Consider the following 15,307-nt stretch of genomic DNA (forward strand, 5'->3'; position numbering starts at 1 on the left):
TGTATGTGTCTGTGTGTGCCTCTGTGTGTGTGTGCCTCTGTGTGTGAGTCTGTGTGTGTGTGTGTGTGTGCCTCTGTGTGTGTGTGTTATACCTGGGGTGGGGAGAGGGAGCTGGTTAGCATCCCAGTCTGTAGCCACACTCAGAGTGACCTCCACCTGCTGGAGCAGAGCCGGGTGGATGTGTGACAGACGAGCCCACACGATGCCTGAATTGTGCGCGTGTGTGTGTTTGTGACGTGACATCAGCCTGAACAATGACACACAGTTACCTCACAGAAGTATAACCACAACCCCATTTCCCGTAGATCTCAGAACGAGAGAGGTTTTAAGAATATTTCCTGTTTAACAGTCTCTTACTGTGAGACGGATGAACTCAGAGTGGCCAGTGGTTTGGTGCTGCCTTGTGGAGTGTCTACCAGGGATAACAACCATGGATCCTAGTTGTATTAAAGACACAAATGTAATATAAGAATGACTGTGAAAGTGCAGAGCATACGACAGCAAGCTGGTAAAAAATACTCAAGTACTAGTGAACTTGTTGACAGAAATATTTAAAGAAGTCATCAATGTAAGGTACAAGACAGTATCATCTTTTTCATTTCTTTCTTTTTTTTACAATAGGCAAGTTTATTTGTACAGCTTAATTCAAACACAAGGCAATTCAGACGTACGTCACAAAACAAATAAAGCCTGAAGGAGAAACGGGCAAGTAAAATCCTTTCATATACACAGCTAAACAAAACTGTTTTGAAGCCCAGATTTGAACATTGGCAATAGATAACCAAAATAAATAGATACTAAGTGAACTGTAGCCAAATTAAGGACAGTTATGTGTATTTAAACAACTCTTTCAAGTACAATTCATTCAGAAAGTTGCGTACAACACTTACTTCAACATCCAATTCTGTCCTGGAGCGTTGTAATCTGCGAGCGGGGACTTGTGAATCTTCAGAGTGCCCTTTGAGGAACGTTCTGGGGGGCAGAGGTGGAGGAAGTATTCCCAGTCGTCCGGGCAAATGTTCAGAAAACCTGGTCTTCTGCCATCCATTGATGACCCGTTGTCCTTGAGGGCTGTCTGAACCGCGGATCCTTGGCTTTGGTGTTTGGTTTGTTGGGGGTATAATTCCTTGTATAGTGGGTTCATAGATGTGTTCCTCATTTCCCGTAAACACCTCTGCATATTCATAATGTTCTTGAACTTCTAAATCATCTCTTAGAGGCAGCGGTTCGTCTGAAACCTCTGCATCTTGTCTGATAAACCATTCACTGCGTCCCCTGTAAGGATCCATTTTTGAGAGAAAGTTTAGAAGTCCTGATTAGACATTTCACCTGCTCCTCAGGCCTAAAACAAAAAAAGAGGATGAGTTTGTGGTCATAAAACATTGGTATTTACCATAGACCAATACCAGCAGTTTCATGACACAATCCACAGCGAAGACTTTGTTTGTCTAATAATTTACAAACCTGCTTCAAACCTTTCTAACATTTGCTGAACCTCAGGGACAATTTGGCCAACTCTGGAATAGCAAGCACTTAAGATTGGTCTTAACATAGAACCCCAAAGCTACAATCGTCAAAAGTGAAAGTTCTGACCACAGTATTGGTGTTACTGTTTTGTGTTAAGTTTATTGGCTCTTAAAGTTTAAAACATTTGCTCTACTCTCACTCACTTACATGTAAACTTTGGCAGACCAAGTATTGATAGATGTTAGTCTAGACTTACCACAAAACACCAAAGTTCCCGGTGTCCTGTCCTGCGTCGTGCTCAGCTGGTTAGACAAGTACAGAGTGCATTTCCTCCCCATGTCCAGAGCTCCTCCTCTTTCCTCAAGTCTACAGAAGAAGCCCTTCTGGTGGAAACATGGCATTACAAACACACTTAGAGAGATAATGACCTGTTAATCAAGCCACTTTAGTACTAGACAGTGCAGTTTGGACTAAATATCATGATTCAGTATCTAGTTCAGTCATACAATGGTGGTGCATTATGGGCCGGCATGGGCTGCATCCCATGCCGGCCCATAATGCACCACCTCCTGGCTCTGGAATGTCAGTGAGCAGGTTTCATTTGCTTTTCTGTAAGTGACACATTTGCACTGAAAGCGAAATAAGGAAATGCTACCAGCGCTTTCAAAGTTAAAGGAATCATTTATTTTGTTGCAGATACAAGCTGTACTAACTCAGCATATTCCTGTGATCCAGGAGTTTTAGAAGAAGAACAGAGGGACGCTGCCTTCGCTTCTCAGTGGAAATAGCAGCTCTGACACTGCACTAAATGTATCACAGAGGTGTTGCCTGGGGGACAGAGCGTGATCGGGCGTATGAAGAATAGATGGAGGACTATTCTAACCACACGACACCCTACGTCCCGCCATCACCACGCACATACTATGGTTACTATGTTCTCATCCCCATTGCGCTGGTCACACTGGTCGCACTGGCAATGGTAAGAACTATTGGAGCTCTAAAAGGAACGTGGAGATGCAGAGGTGTAAAGTAACTTGATACAAATACTGTATTTGTTTCTCAAATGTAAAATGTCTTTTCTTTACCTAGAGGGTAGAAGTAGTAGTGGTCAAAACACACACTGTTGTAGAGTAATAAATATCTAGAGTTACTTAAAAAAACAACAACTTTGATTTGCATCGCTTTATTTCAGGTGATTTACTTCAAGAGAAAACACCAGTGAGTCCTGGAGACATTTGAGATGACATGTGGTATGAACAAACATGACTTGACAGTACCTTTGTGTCTAGGTCTGATGAACTGCGGCACAGGCTGATCCCCATGTACACTTATGACCCTGCAGAACAAGACAATGATTTCAACTATGGCAGGTGAGAAGGAGGGTAGCGAAGGTGAGACACTGAACAACAAGCAAAAATAACATCACATTAACTGTTATTTTACTGGATTTTTTGCTCTTTTTTTTGTAAATACAGGAACTACTTCACAAATATGGACGTCTCTCTGTTGATTCTGATTATGGCGCAGATGAATAAAGAAACAATACAACAAATATAGCCGCAAGCGGCAATGATCGGCCCACGCCGCCGCCACGCCGCAAGAGGAGGGGGCGCTAACGCGCCCCAATTGTCCTTTTATTACGCCTACTGCTGAATCTGTGACGCTGTCACATCTTCTCCCCTTTGTTTTACCATCAAAAAGCTATTTTATTTTGAATTCTTGGCAAAATGTGCGGCTTTGCCGCACAGACACCGTGACTCTTTGAATAAAAATGTGGATCACTTTTGATGGTCCACCCCTGAAGATGAGTCTCACCAAATTTCAGGTTAATAGGGCTAACGCCCTAAGAGGAGTTTGTGAAAGTATAAAGTGTAAACATGTTCTGGCGATTTCCCCATTGGAATAACATGGAAGGTTTCGGTCATCGTTACGGCAACGCCATAACAATTATGACATGGCTCTCATTGACTTTTTTGATGGGGATGCTAAAATTGAGTTGTGTGTCAAATTTCATATAATTTCGCAAAACTAAACATTTAACCTCCATATAAAATCTGTAGGGGGCGCTGTGGCGCCAAGAATTTATTTCACTTCAAGTGGGTTTAGGGCAAAGAGTTTAACAACTGATTCTAATTTGACGCAATTCGGACTTTATCTGCGCAAAAAATTTTAAATATGGGAGATTTCTGAAATTCCAGCTACAGTTTGCGGCTTCGCCGCACAGAGACCGTGAGAGGTATCAATGTAATTTGGATAACTTTTGATGTCCCACTCCTCAGTAGCATTTTCACCAAATTTCAGCTTTTTAGGGCCAACGCCCTGGGAGGAGTTCGTAAAAGTACGACGTTTGGAAAAACTCCAAAATCATGTTTAGCCATTTTTGAAGCAATATGGCCGACATTTGGTTGGGCGGACGGCGTTGCCGTAATAATATTTTTTACTTCTCTTGTCACCATCTACCTCTGCGCCAAATTTCATGATTCTACGATCAGATTTTTTTTGGGTCATTTCCATCTCTCAATGCATTTTTGGTACATTTGGGGGCATCAATGTCAATGTTCACTGGGGTGAAAAATAGGGGGGTTGGTCCCGAGGAGGAGGAGGAGGAGGAGGAGGAGGAGGAGGAGGAGGAGGAGGAGGAGGAGGAGGAGGAGGAGGAGGAGGAGGAGGAGGAGAAGGAGAAGAAGAAGAAGAAGAAGAAGAAGAAGAAGAAGAAGAAGAAGAAGAAGAAGAAGAAGAAGAAGAAGAAGAAGAAGAAGAAGAAGAAGAAGAAGAAGAAGAAGAAGAAGAAGAAGAAGAAGAAGAAGAGAAGAAGAAGAAGAAGAAGAAGAAGAAGAAGAAGAAGAAGAAGAAGAAGAAGAAGAAGAAGAAGAAGAAGAAGAAGAAGAAGAAGAAGAAGAAGAAGAAGAAGAAGAAGAAGAAGAAGAAGAAGAAGAAGAAGAAGAAGAGAGAAGAAGAAGAAGAAAGAGAAGAAGAAGAAGAAGAAGAGAAGAAGAAGAAGAAGAAGAAGAAGAAGAAGAAGAAGAAGAAGAAGAAGAAGAAGAAGAAGAAGAAGAAGAAGAAGAAGAAGAAGAAGAAGAAGAAGAAGAAGAAGAAGAAGAAGAAGAAGAAGAAGAAGAAGAAGAAGAAGAAGAAGAAGAAGAAGAAGAAGAAGAAGAAGAAGAAGAAGAAGAAGAAGAAGAAGAAGAAGAAGAAGAAGAAGAAGAAGAAGAAGAAGAAGAATGTTTCCCATTTTTCAAATATCATAAACTATACATTTTCGGAAAGCGCTCGCGCTTTCCTACCTCATGGTGTGGGTCCCTGGTCACTGACGGGTACTTTCGATAATTTTGAGTGGGCTCCGCCCACTTTGTGTTTTTGGCCCTCTATACAGTAATAATGTTCAATTTTTGCATTACATGCTTATATGCACGGAACATGCAAGAGATGGGAAACGTATTCGTGAGCTACTTAGCGCAAATGAGTGCTTTATATGGGGATGTTCCATTTTCCTACTATTAATTAGTATGCACGGGGCGTGCATGAGTGAAGGAGTGCGTTAGTGAGTGTTTGGAAGTGGGCGAGCGCTTCGCGCATGTCCCTTTTGCGGTATGGAATCTGCAGCCTCTTGTCTCTATGGAGATTTGGTCGATTGTCCGGAATGTTCCACAGCATGGCATTAAACTCCTTTATGTTGCATTGATTCAATTGCAGGTGTTTAAGAAAAAATATTAAAACAACGCTACTAAATTAGAAATAAATAAAAAACGTAAATGTAACTTTCAGTGTCACCTGCTCGTCTCCATGGAGATACGATATGTCTGATGTCACGGTGTGGAACATTTCAGCGACAAAATCTCTCTGAAACATGGAATATCTACACCATTTATTAATTCAGATTTGTATTATTTTTTATATAAGACAACAGCAGATTTCAACGCGTAATATTAGTCTGCGAGTTTCATTTGCGCCACTTCAGCAGCAGAGGGCGCTGTTGGTTTTATTGTTGATTGGGCTTAAAAGCTACATTTCTGACTCCAAATAACACACACGCCTACTTTATATTTAAACATAACGTATTGTTTGTGCCATTGGTAATATATATTTTTACAACCACATGTAAATGGTCAAGAAAGACTACGTCATATTTTATATTCAAATCTCGCAAGACTTTATAAAGCGCACCTGAGTCTGTTGGATAATTAGTTGTTTCCTCTTCGTCTTCCATTTCCCTCTTTCCGTAGAGAAAAGATGGAGCTGCACTGGACGCAAAGGTTGACAAAATCCATTTATACACACGTTTGAGTATTTGCAATGTTTAACTTTTGCTTTCTGCTCCAGCGTGCGCACATTGGCCCTGGGCTGCGCCTTGCTCTCCGTCTTGCTTGCCATCCTGCTCTCCCCGGTGCAGACTTTCCCGCACCAGAGGACGCTGCTCTGCCACTTCTGCCCTCTGCAAGCCAAATCCAAATCGTGCAATAACGTCACCACCCGTTGCCTCCCGGATGAGGTGTGCGTGAGCTCCAGGGGCCACTACGGCGAAATCCACGTCCTGTCCGCCCAGGGGTGCATCAGGAGGGGCCTCTGCGGGTCCCACGAGATCCAGACATATCACGGCATCAGGTTAAACGTCAGTCACACCTGCTGCTTCGAAAACCAGTGCAACCCCTGGGAAAAATCTGAATTCAGCCTGGAAGTGCTGATTTGGCTGCTCAAAGAGATGTTTAAAAACGGCCTGACGATCCCGGCTCTTTAATGTGCCAATTCTACATCGCCATCAATGTCTTTATCAAAGGAATGACATGATGTACTTATCAAAGGAATGACATGGAACCAAATGGAAGAGGCCTGGTTTCCAAAGGTGCTCCACATGTTGTTCCATTTTATGCGTGCGTTGATTTAAATGACTTTACTGCCCCAAAGAGGAGAAGGTGGGCCGGCCAGCCACACTCTTGATTTAAAATTGTGATTATAAATAAAATGCACTTTAATAGTATATTGACTAATGCCTCTTTTTTTGCATGCAGGGTCTTTGCAAATGAGTGCGCAAAGGGTGAAAGAGTGAATTGACTAAACTTTCACAAATGTCAAGGTAACGTTTGGTTATTGCTGCTTTACTCGTCAAAAGTTTGAAATGGTCTTGAAGGCAATTTGTAACACTTGAGAAAGGCAAGGCGCAATTGAAAGCGCAAAGTTCAGCCCTAAATTGAAAGTGTAAAATTCAGTGGATTTGGCACCACGAGGCATTAGTGAGTGAATCATCTTAAAACTTTGCTGAGAATCTTTTTTTGTGTGAACTTTATATATTTGAATTGTTGGATTTGAGAGCTTGAAAAACACAATGGTTGAAAAAAAATCTTCCATATGAATGAAGCTGCATTCCATAGAAAATGCAGAAACCATTTACTTGCAACTGACAAAAAATAGTCCCAGGAGATGTTGAAGCTCGTGGTGACCGAGTGCCCCCCTGAAGAGGTGTGTTACCAGGGCCGAGGTTACTACGGGGACATCGACCTACTCTTATTCCGTGGATATAGCATCCAGAAAAGTGCAACCAAGTGACAAAGACCCGCCTGAGGGGAGCCGTATTCAACAGGAGCTACTCATGCTGCAGTTGGGCCTTCTGTAACTCCAGCACAGGCATCAGTGCTGACTTTGTCACTCTAGTCATCAATCACTGGTGCTTTAGCTCTGACACTCACAGGATTATAACGGTGTGGACATTTGTGACTTTTTCATGAAAATCTTGTGTTTAATCAATTACCAAATATTAAAAAACTCTGTAAATTTGCATGCACATGACATGTGAGGGAAGAAATGCTTAGGTGAATCCAAAATTCCCTCTAACTTTTAAAGTTGAGGAAAGAAAAGAGGAAATAAATTGAAAAGTAGAAACTTTGTTTGTACATAAAAATATCTTCAGTAGTGCACAAACATGTACTTTGAAATCTGAGCAGTTGAGTCATTAGTTAAGTTCAACTCTATTTTGAACACATTACAATAAACAAAACATTTTGCACACATTACAATAATTAAAAGTATTGACAAAACTATTTTAAGGAAATGCTAAATTGGGCTAAATTTCTAAAATGTATTTTACGGTGAGTAAATGCTCCAAAATGAGATCAATATTATGATGCCAAAATGATAAAAGAGGCAGGTACAGTTTGAGGTTTGGACAGGTCTTTATTTCCCTTTTATAAGGCTGTTGGGTCTCCCCATAGTGGATATACATATATATATACAGGAGATTGCTATAATGGAGTAACACTGAGGGTAGAGGGTCCATATTACACAGACTTCAAAAAACAACACTAACAGAGCCTCACCTCCAGGTTTCAGAAATCAGCAGAAAGATCAAGGGCTTTTGGGGTTTGGGGCAAACATCACAAGAGAAGTCAAGGGGAGAGAGGACATGGTGCAGCCTGAGAGCCAGACTCGACTGCCTAATAACTTAACACTAGAAAAAACATACAGATTTCACGCACAGTGCATTTTAAATAGGTCACGTGAAGAACCATTTACCATAAATATCTGTATTCTCGGGAGCCAACATATATAAAAAATGATAAAAAACAAACATTTGTCAGTCTTTTTTTTCTAATTTTTAATCTTTCCATGTCGTGCAAATCATTCTGGAGTTCCTTCTTGTCAAGGAGGTGGGGCTTGTACCACCATTGCCTACATCCAACCATCCCAGCTCCAAAGGAAACTTAACCCAGTAGCCCCACAACCCTTCCCTTCATAAAAACATATGAATTAGTAGAAAACAAACAAAGAGAACACCACAGTCAACTCAGCACGTAAATAACCCACAGACACACAAAACACCAACAACACAGAAATCATTTTTATATTTTTTTGTATAGCTTGATCGCCATTTCTGCACTTCATGGACGGTTATGGTTTTCACCTGGCGTACCGGCGGATGGCAGTGGAGTGGTCCTCTCCCTTAGCGGCTCAGTGGAGATGGGAGCTCTCCTATTGGCTGGTTAAAATTCAGCAGTGATATACTTTTTGAAATTCACAGTGTGGTTAAAGGATGTGATCGGAACAAGGGGGAACGGGTGTGGTAAGCCAGAGAAGGGGGGGGGAAACCGCCAAGGGATTTTTGTACATTGCAACGAGAAACCCTGACCATCCATGGAGATAAAGTAAACAAAACGGTTGCTTGACTCCTTTCTTCTGAGTTGCTTTCCCATCGACCCGTGTGCTCGCGAATGGCTGGTGTGTGTGAACTGGTTGAATTCAGCCTGATTTGAGCGCCAGAGGAGATTTGTGTGAGAGGCGTAGCTGACCAAAGTCCACGGACAAGGAGGTGGTGGATGGGACTCAGCAGGGCAAAAATGTGTCGTCAGGAGTTAGAAGGGTGTGCATGGGTTGCGGTGATTGGCAGGTCAATGGGCGAATCCCGTCACAGCTCAGGTTCAGGCGCGCAGTCGCAGTGCCCGCCTCTTTCGGCTGTAATAGTGGCGCGTGCCGGTCTGTCTGGCATAGTTCATCATGTAGTTTTGCTTGCGAGTGCTGCAGGGGCAAAGAGAGAGTGAAAGGAAAGGAGCAGTATTGGGCATTAGAAACCAGAAATAAGGCACTACAATTTAACTTCTCATGCACTTGCCATGCAGCCGGAATAACTAATTCAGCTTCTAAATACTTCCACTCTACTATGTTCATGCTTCTACTTGATGATGATGATGATGATGATGATGATGATGGTTTGAAGCCAAAACCTCAAACACTCTAGGATATGAGAATCCTATGGTCTACTCTACTCCAAACAAAGTGAGTATGTTTTAAATTATGAGGTATCTAGAAAGCAAGACACACTAAAAAGTGTTCAAAAGGGCAAACTAAATGTTGCAGGACACAGACAACATACAGGACATGACTTAGACACACAAACTACCACCGACATAAGGATAACTCAGGCATGAGTGTTTGAGGCCTGAGTTTTCCTCAAGAAAAAGGACTTGAAAATAAATGAAAGCCATAAAAGTGCAGGATTGGGGGATGGATTTTAAATTAGATCTAAAAGAGCTGCAGGAGGTTGCGCTTGCTTAGCCTGTTATTGCTTCTTCCATCCAGCAGAGCGGTGCCAGTGAGTCAGGAGAGCAGCCAGGACAGGCAGGTGCCTCTGTGAAGCGTGGGGATGGGAGGGGCAGGGTAAAGGATGGTGTGTGTTATGGCTGATGCTGAGGAAGTGGAAGCATGGAGGTGTAGAAGTTCATCTGAGGAGTGTGTGGTTAGTGTGGTGTGGCCAGAGAGCAGTGAGAAAGAAGCCTCTGGTTCTTTCATGTTGTCTGTGGACAGCCATGAGTGACCAAGGGACAGAGCTACTGCAAAAAGCCATGCAGGGTGTTTGAGTAAGATCTACTCAAATTAAACTCCCTGCAAAGTGGTGTCAAAAATAATGATGCTAGATGCAGTCACTTGCAGCAGAAGTGCACAAAGTCGTAAATCAGTGCTTTAGCTCAACAAAACCAAAATCATGTATCTATAATAGATTAAATCTCTCGCCACTGCCCAAGACATTAGCACAAACAAGGTCAACACATATAGTAAGTGATGGATACCATCACACACATTAAAATATATATATTAAACAGTACAGTTATATGCACTGGACAGATACATAGAAGAGAATGTCCTGCCAACATTATGTTGTACCTGGAGTAGATTCTCTACAGTTAGGTGAGTGTACACTGTATGGTCAGAACATGTGTGAGAGCTGTCACTGTGTGTTGCCTCCACCTGGACACTGTGAGCGACGGCCCATAGGCTGACAGTGACTGATCAAAGCGAGGGCATGAGCATGACTGTGGTGAGGAGGGTGGTTTGTGACAAATGAAATGATTTGCAGGTTGCTAAGGACAATAGAGGGATCAGGTGAAGGAGGGCTACATTCAGGAAGCGACGGAAACTTACCTGACACTACAGCCATGCCAGAGGGAGCAGAATACAGAAGAGAGCAGAGGTTAGAGCGCGAGAGGGGGGAGACAGGAGGAGAGGACTGCTGTCCCGTAGGAAGGTCTGAGAGGGCAAAAGTCCTGGCCTTTGGGGGCTGGCCCAAAGAAGATAGAAGAGAAGAAGAGAGACCAAAGAGTCAAGAGTTCAGATTAGAAGGGATGTTCAGGTAAGACGGGGTAGAGACATTTGAAAAGTGGTCAGGACAGCAATCAAGAAGTTGGGAAAAAGAGTATAGAACAGCATCCCATAGATGGCATGCCACAAGTGTGCAGAGAGAGGTTGAAGGAAATCAGGGTAAGCGTTGAAGGAGAAGGAGGAGTCCGTGGATAAAATGTAATACAAGCACAGGAGTGGGTGCATAATAAGCAGGGGAGGTGTGCAGGAAGGCAAATCAAACAATTGGGCCATTGCAAAGAAGGGGTGGTGTAAAGGAGTGGTAACAGAGAGAAATAAACAGAGCACAGTGTGAGGATCATGTGACTTTTTTCAGCAGACACTGTTGAAAACCAGGAAGTGGAGGCAGGTGGGACAGGTTATGGCCACATTTACAGGGACAGCTCAGGCAGATTGGGACAAAATGCATGTATTCTCATGTTTCTGTTTATGTGTATATGTTATTTAATTATTATGTGTCTTATTCTTCATTTGAAATGCCTTTGACAAGAACAATCAGAAGCTAATTCACTGAAGCCATAGTCAACACTACAACCACAGCACATGCAGACAATGCATTCAAAATGCATAAGCTGGGTGAAGCAATATTTTCAGTGCAATGAAGAATAGAGCATATGTCATTATGTGAGTTGTAAAAAACAAAAAATATGCTTAAACAGTTTAACAGTTTGTTTATCGTGCTTTCCATGTTTGGGAGGCTTGACTTCTGCAATACACTGAAAACACGATGACTTGAAGCCCATTTAATGATGTTTAAGCATTTTACTGCACTGAATAAAAATCCCTGTGTTTGAGTGAAAATGTTGCTCTTTACTTGAATCAGAAAGGAGCAGATCAGGGGCTTTGTAGGGGCCAGTCGAGGCCTGGGACCGTTGGGAAATGAAGTACTCACAGAACTACTTCCACATGGTCCAATGCCCACTGGTCATGTCCCGCACCATCATGCCGCGGCTGCCACCATCGCAGCATCACACCTTTGACCCTGGCTTCTCTGGAGAGGCCAAAGTCATGTTTTAGAACGGATTCCAGTCGCATATCATACACTTCAATTACCGGTACACTGTTAGGACATGATTTACAAAGAATATCTGAGTGAATTTATAGTTGCTACTCACAGTGGAATGTTGTAGGAGACTCTTTGGGCCTTTATGAAGTCTTTGGGCTGGTGCTGGGCTATGACGTGCCAGCTAACCCCATTATTGACACTGTACTGTAATAACACTGCTCGGTCCACTGTGTCTGCTTGGTCCAGTGCTATGTTACAACTGTCTGTCTGTGCCACGCTGCCTATCTGCAGCACAAACATGATTTTACTGTAAGGAGACAGAGAATATAGTTAGCAAAAACCGCCCGTGTATATATTGCAAATGTAGTATTTATTGTGGCTGCAAGTATGTTGATAAAAATGATATGTTTTGGTAGTACCTGTACCTGGCCCTAGTGAGGTCTAGCGGTTTAGTAACTGCCTGCCTCATTTTACAGCCATTAAAGTAGAGAGAATCTCCATGGGCGTGTGGGGACAGCTGCCCACAGCCATTTCCCACTCCGCCTCCCTGAATCAGCTTCCAACTCTGTGGAGACACACTGCCCGACTCAAAATTATCCTTTATAGAGCTGAGGAGGTCGGTGCTGGTCAGGGAGCAATCGTCACCTGATGAAGGACGGAATAGAATTCAATCATTTATTACTCTTGGTGGATTATTTAGGTTCCTAGTACTAATCAATGGTCCTACCGTGATAGCCCTCATCACAAATGCAGACCATCCCGCTGGTGCAGTACCCATGGCCGCTGCAGAGCCCTGGACACGCCTCTCCGATGTAAACATGGTCCACTCCCCAGCTCTGTCTCTCCCCCACACCCTCTTTCTGAATCCAGCGGAACTGCGTGGCTCTGGATATACACAAAAGGACTTAGAAGTTAACTCTTTATAAAACATTTTGACAAGTCGAGGGGAAAACAAAATAAACCCAGTGGAAAGAAGAATAAGACAAACAATCTTGAAATAGGCTGCATTGCTTAAAGGGTGCGTGTGTGTGTACCCTGAAGAGACATGGTCCGGTAGTGGGACAGTGACTCTGGTCCATGTTGAGCTGTTGACAGGACTGTAGATTGTGGATTCATGAAACTGGAACGGAGAGCACCCGACATTGTTCACTGAAGAGGGTAAGCATTCAGACTGCACCAGCTGCCACGAGTCAGATCTAGTGTAAAGTGTAACAGTTAGAAAATGTTGACAACTTCTAATAATGACTTCATGAAACTTACCTTGCGTCTTTCCGATACTGCAGCAAAACAGAATGATGGTCCTCACACATGTCTGCTTCACAACCAACCACAATCTGAAAAACATGACATGATAATATTTCATCAAAATGTCAGAAAGCTAATGTAAATGCCAGAGATTTTTACTCTTAGTTGTGCAGAACCTTGAACTGTAAGATGTAGCCGGGCTGTACAATGAGCTCCCGAGTGGCCAGGATGTTGTGTGTCCTGTCCTGGTTCTTGTTGGGCCAGTAGAGATGGAACGATGGGTTGCCACAGAAGCCGGCGGTCCGCACTGCATTAGGATAGAAACTCCAGCTCTCCTCGTGGGAAACGCCCTCTGATTGAGTCATGACAGCAAATGAGATCAAATTAAATCGTAATGTCAGGTGATCTGCCAGCTTGTTTACTCACCATCATCAAAAGTGTCCAGCAGCACGGATGGATTGATGTCCGACCCACCCACCAGGATGTTATCGATGGCCCACTGTGCTCTCTCCAGACTCGGGGAGACCAGTCCAGAGGAGATGGTAAATGGCTGCCACCAGCGCAGTCGGGTGGCATTTGTCAAAGCTCCCTCGGGCAGCGCAATGTAATCCCTGCGCACTGACACGTACTTAAGGTAATCCATCTCGTGTAGAAGAGTCCAGGACACGCCTAAAAAGATGTTGTGTAAGTAATGAGAAAACTCCAAATTAAAACTGCGCCATTATAAATTGCTGAATTATACTGCAAGGGTTTAGGTGAATGTTAATTTGGCAGTTCTTCTTTCAGTGCAGTTTGGGGTGTTGTGTTGTGTTGCAAGTTGATTGTTATTATATTAAATCTGTTCATAGTAATTTTATGCACATCATTACCATAACCAAAAGATAAAGACCGAATCTAAAATGTGGACTCTACAGATCGTTCCTTTAGAATTATAGGGTTCTGATGCTTTAGTCGCAATTGATTGATTGATTAATTTAAATATTCTTGTTCAGAGATACCTTCTGTATCCTCTGTAGAAGCATTCCCCGTGCCATTGTGCGATAAGAGTGGTCCGAACTTCAAACCCCAATATCACAGAACTACTAAGAAGGCAGATGGAACCTTATAATTCTAAAAGAACAAAAGGCTGTGAGAGGATAAGACCAATCAAATACAAAGACAGAAGAGGAAGACAGGTTGCACTCATACCAAACGTCTTTTATCATATATAACGTTTCGTCATGTGTGTCATGTCCTGATGAAGACGCGCTAGTGTCAAAACACTATGGTTTCCTCTTCCGTCTTAACATTTATAATGGTGTAGTTTAGTGCAGTGTATTGTAAAATGTTTAGTGCTGAAAAATGAAGAAGGAAAGAAGTGTTAGGATCATCTATTACTTCATTGGACTTTATGCAATAGTCCATCCATCCATCAATGGTAAAAAGGAGAGGACGTGCAGAGCGTTGATAGCAGATTTATGGTGAAAGAGTATTGCCATCCTCTAAATGCTATATTGTGGCAGCCAGTGTACTGTATACTGTAATACTGGATGTATCCTAACACTGGGTCTCGCCAAATCCCTGCTATGGGGAAAATAGTTCACCTCCATCAGTAGAAAAGTCCAGCAGCACTCCCTCTTTGCGACATGTTGGGCGGTGGCACATGGTCATATTATCCTCACTCCCAATTCTGGCCCAGTACTCCACAAATCTGTCAAACACATACGGCTTATTACATCTAACTTGGAAGTTTATGTTCCCCTTATTGCTGAAGTGTATCAACTAAAATGAAACCTTACTTTGCCCCTCGAAGGTCCAGATCCGCAGTGACGGCCTGTCTCGCGTCAGCTCCGCTAAAATATAAGGCCGTTCCCTCGACCAACACTCCACAGTCTGTGCAGGGTCGACCTCCTTCCAGCACCTGCCACTGGGGGCTGGTGGTCCCTTCCCAGTCAAATCTCTCCTTTAGAGAAGCCTGCAAGGAAAAAAGGTTCAAACATGAATTTTCTTGTTTCGACCAATCCATTTTTAAAACAATCATAGTTGACCAAAGTGCTTCACAGGTTCAGTGAGTGTAAACTACCCATCTCAATGTGATAATAAACTGGGCAAATAAATAAAGTCCATGTCACGTAAATACAACCAGAAAGTGTTATTAAGGATGTTATTCTGTCCAAGCAGCCATATCCCTTATGGCCTTTGTATTAGTGTTGTATACGAATGAAAACGATAGTATAAAAACAGTTTAATACATACCTTGAGTGCAGTGCTGGCGTAGCAGTTTGGGCCGGTGAATCCAGGATCACAAAGGCAGCGTTTGTCCAGACAGTCTCCATGTCCGCCACAGTGACTCTCACATGCAGGTCCAATGTAGAAGTTCTCCACCCCCCACTGCATATCCGAGTGCTGCTGGTAAAACCGGAATCGCACTGCACTAAAAACAATGAAAGACGAAATGTTGTTGATATGTAGGTCAATGTTAGACAAACT

At 42.9% G+C, this 15,307-nt stretch overlaps 2 protein-coding genes across 5 annotated transcripts in view; both read right to left on the bottom strand.

Moving 5' to 3' along the window:
• The window catches only part of pik3c2g (phosphatidylinositol-4-phosphate 3-kinase catalytic subunit type 2 gamma), a 14,641-nt gene extending 12,833 nt beyond the window's left edge, over positions 1-1,808 (bottom strand). Inside the window, exons 1-4 of the mRNA XM_072434950.1 lie at positions 1,724-1,808; positions 891-1,342; positions 358-437; positions 93-247 (exon numbers count right to left, since the gene is read on the bottom strand). Coding sequence (XP_072291051.1) covers positions 93-247; positions 358-437; positions 891-1,289 — 634 coding nt within the window. The 5' untranslated portion in view covers positions 1,290-1,342; positions 1,724-1,808. The remainder of the gene's footprint in view (positions 1-92; positions 248-357; positions 438-890; positions 1,343-1,723) is intronic.
• Positions 1,809-7,612: 5,804 nt separating this feature from the next.
• The window catches only part of LOC140349222 (reelin-like), a 114,393-nt gene continuing 106,698 nt past the window's right edge, over positions 7,613-15,307 (bottom strand). The window contains exons 53-65 of one of the 4 annotated variants that reach the window (XM_072435494.1): positions 15,074-15,251; positions 14,617-14,792; positions 14,422-14,528; positions 13,265-13,507; positions 13,015-13,190; positions 12,854-12,927; positions 12,628-12,789; positions 12,321-12,478; positions 12,013-12,238; positions 11,703-11,900; positions 11,480-11,578; positions 10,372-10,507; positions 7,613-8,970 (exon numbers count right to left, since the gene is read on the bottom strand). In XM_072435494.1, coding sequence (XP_072291595.1) covers positions 10,378-10,507; positions 11,480-11,578; positions 11,703-11,900; positions 12,013-12,238; positions 12,321-12,478; positions 12,628-12,789; positions 12,854-12,927; positions 13,015-13,190; positions 13,265-13,507; positions 14,422-14,528; positions 14,617-14,792; positions 15,074-15,251 — 1,927 coding nt within the window. In that variant the 3' untranslated portion in view covers positions 7,613-8,970; positions 10,372-10,377. The remainder of the gene's footprint in view (positions 8,971-10,371; positions 10,508-11,479; positions 11,579-11,702; positions 11,901-12,012; positions 12,239-12,320; positions 12,479-12,627; positions 12,790-12,853; positions 12,928-13,014; positions 13,191-13,264; positions 13,508-14,421; positions 14,529-14,616; positions 14,793-15,073; positions 15,252-15,307) is intronic. The other 3 variants (XM_072435495.1, XM_072435496.1, XM_072435497.1) reach the window with 3 other exon arrangements.

The sequence above is a fragment of the Eucyclogobius newberryi genome, unplaced genomic scaffold (genome assembly GCF_026437365.1).
Source record: "Eucyclogobius newberryi isolate DKJ021-1_F unplaced genomic scaffold, fEucNew1.0.hap1 SCAF_7, whole genome shotgun sequence".
Taxonomy (NCBI): Eukaryota; Metazoa; Chordata; class Actinopteri; order Gobiiformes; family Gobiidae; genus Eucyclogobius; species Eucyclogobius newberryi.